Genomic DNA, 2,102 nt, shown 5'->3' on the forward strand with positions numbered 1-2,102 from the left:
CATTTATAACCGGAAAGCTAACAAGAAAACTTCGTTTTATTTTATAATAAAATAAAGAAATATAAAACATTCTCAAGCGACTTAACAAAGAATCGTTTTTCATAAATTAAAAAAGAATCATTCACTCTTTCTTTAGTCTTTACTCTCACAAATAACTAATGAAAAATTGAAAACTGGAAAAGAAAAATAAAACCAATAACTAAAAAAGAAACAAAAAAGGAAAAATAATTATTTGTTTTCTGTTTCAATCACCTATCCTCCCACGCCATTCTATAACCCTTGCCGGTTTCCGACCCGAACCACCGGCGACTGAGCTCCTTGAGCCGGCTATCCCTGACCTCGCAGAACTTCTTCGTCCAGCCGGAGGGCTCGACGGGCTCGTACCCGAGCCCAGGGGTGCGGTCATTGGAGCCCAGATTCTTGGTCTGGCGCCAGTCCACCACGTAGGCCGAGACCCTCCGCCTGAACTTGGCCTTGAACTCGCCCCACGCCTGGTACTTATAGTGGTTGATCGCACCCTCCTCCCTCTCCAGCACCTTCGTTATGTACCCCTCCCTCAGCTCGAAGTGGTGCACCACGTTTAGCAGCGAGGGGGCGATCGCCTCCGTCAGGACGATCGATTTATGCCGCTGCTCCACCTTCCTCCGGCAGTCGTACCCCTGCATCACGCCCCTCGCCGGGTGCGCCCTCTGGCCCGACGGCCCAAATTCGAGGCACCTCGCCTGAATCTGCCCGATTCCGGTGCCGCCGACGGCCTTGGCGGTGGCGGAAATCATCGTTCCGAGAGCGTTTCTCGGGCTGGTGAGGTTTGCCCACGACGGCGAGAAGAAGAACTCGTCGACGTCGATGAACATCATCCATTTGCACGACGAGCCCCAATCGGAGGCGGCCGAGTGAGAGAAACCGGCTTCCTGAGTCTTGGGCCACGGCCAGAGGATTCGAGTCACGTTGTAGCCCTCGAGCTCCTCCTCGACGATCCTCTCCGTGTCGTCCTCGCTGCCGTTGTCGTAGAGGATGAACCTCTCGACGCCGAGGATCGAGTGGTAGATCACCCATTCCTTCAGGAACTTCCCGACGTTGAACACCATCGTGCACACGCAGAGATCGTGCCGGTGGCCGGCGGGCGGTGCCGGTGGTGGCGGCCGGTCGTACGCCACGGAGGGAACGACCCGGCCGCCGATGTCGAGTGAGACCTTGCTGGAGACGGCCAGAGGCGGACGGAGGCAGCGGAAGACCTCCTGGGAGGAGCTCACGACGCGCGTGTACAGGGCGATGCCACCGGATTCGGATTCTTCGTCACGGAAGACGCAGCGGAGCTCTTCCGCCGGGAAGTTGACGCCTTGCCGGCTGTTTACTCCTTTGGCGAACACGATGACGTCGGAAGCTGTAGGTAGAGCCTCATAAACAAGGAATCCCCACCGGAGGAGCTCCGGCCGATCGGCAACGGCGGGGGCAGAGCGATTCTCTCGCGTGAGGATGGGCTGGCGGAAGGGGCGGAGGCGCCGGACGCTTCGCGGGAGTTTGCATAGGGCGGTGGAGCGGTTGGACGGTAGAAGGGTCCCGGTGGGTCTCGCCGGCGAGAGGTCGCCGTTCTGGAAGAGGCAGCGGTTGCCGGAGAGAGGAGAGGACGGGGGCAGAACCACAAGGACCTCCCAATCGGGGAGGAGCACGGCGTCGAGGGGCGGATCCCGAGGACGGAGCGGCCTTGGGCTGTGGGATTCTCTGATGAGGCTCTGCCCCTTTCCCCGGCGGACGTCGTGCTGGAGGTGGAGGAGCCCAGGGAAGGAATCGCCGGAGAATGGGTAGCGTAGGAATTGGAGGTAGACGTAAGTGCCGGAAATGAACGCCAGCAGGGAGAAGACGACGGCCGTCCGGATACTCCGGCGCATAATTCCGATCAGATTCCGGCCGCCAATCAATGCTCTGTTTGAGTTGGAAACGGACAATGCTCTTCCCCTCCTCTTCTGTCGGCCTTGTTTTTTTTTTTTCTTTTTTCTTCACTCTCTGATTTATTGTTGGTTGTGCTGTTCCCACTTTTAATTATTTAAAATAAAAAATAATGGTTCTTCAATAAGACAATAGTGGCGTTTGACTTTTTTTTC

General features: G+C 56.2%; 1 protein-coding gene across 1 annotated transcript; it reads right to left on the minus strand.

Moving 5' to 3' along the window:
- Nucleotides 1–248: 248 nt before the first annotated feature.
- On the minus strand, nucleotides 249–1,889 carry LOC149842497 (glycosyltransferase family 92 protein RCOM_0530710-like). Its single transcript, XM_090000675.1, has one exon. It carries the CDS (start codon nucleotides 1,887–1,889, stop codon nucleotides 249–251), a length of 1,641 nt encoding a protein of 546 aa, XP_089856801.1.
- Nucleotides 1,890–2,102: the final 213 nt, after the last annotated feature.

The sequence above is a fragment of the Nuphar pumila genome, chromosome 3 (genome assembly GCF_984573655.1).
Source record: "Nuphar pumila chromosome 3, dmNupPumi1.hap1.1, whole genome shotgun sequence".
Classification (NCBI taxonomy): domain Eukaryota; kingdom Viridiplantae; phylum Streptophyta; class Magnoliopsida; order Nymphaeales; family Nymphaeaceae; genus Nuphar; species Nuphar pumila.

What these genes read in the sequence shown, in the direction of transcription:
- LOC149842497 (XM_090000675.1), bottom strand. Translation starts at nt 1,889, where the DNA reads ATGCGCCGGAGTATCCGGACGGCCGTCGTCTTCTCCCTGCTGGCGTTC.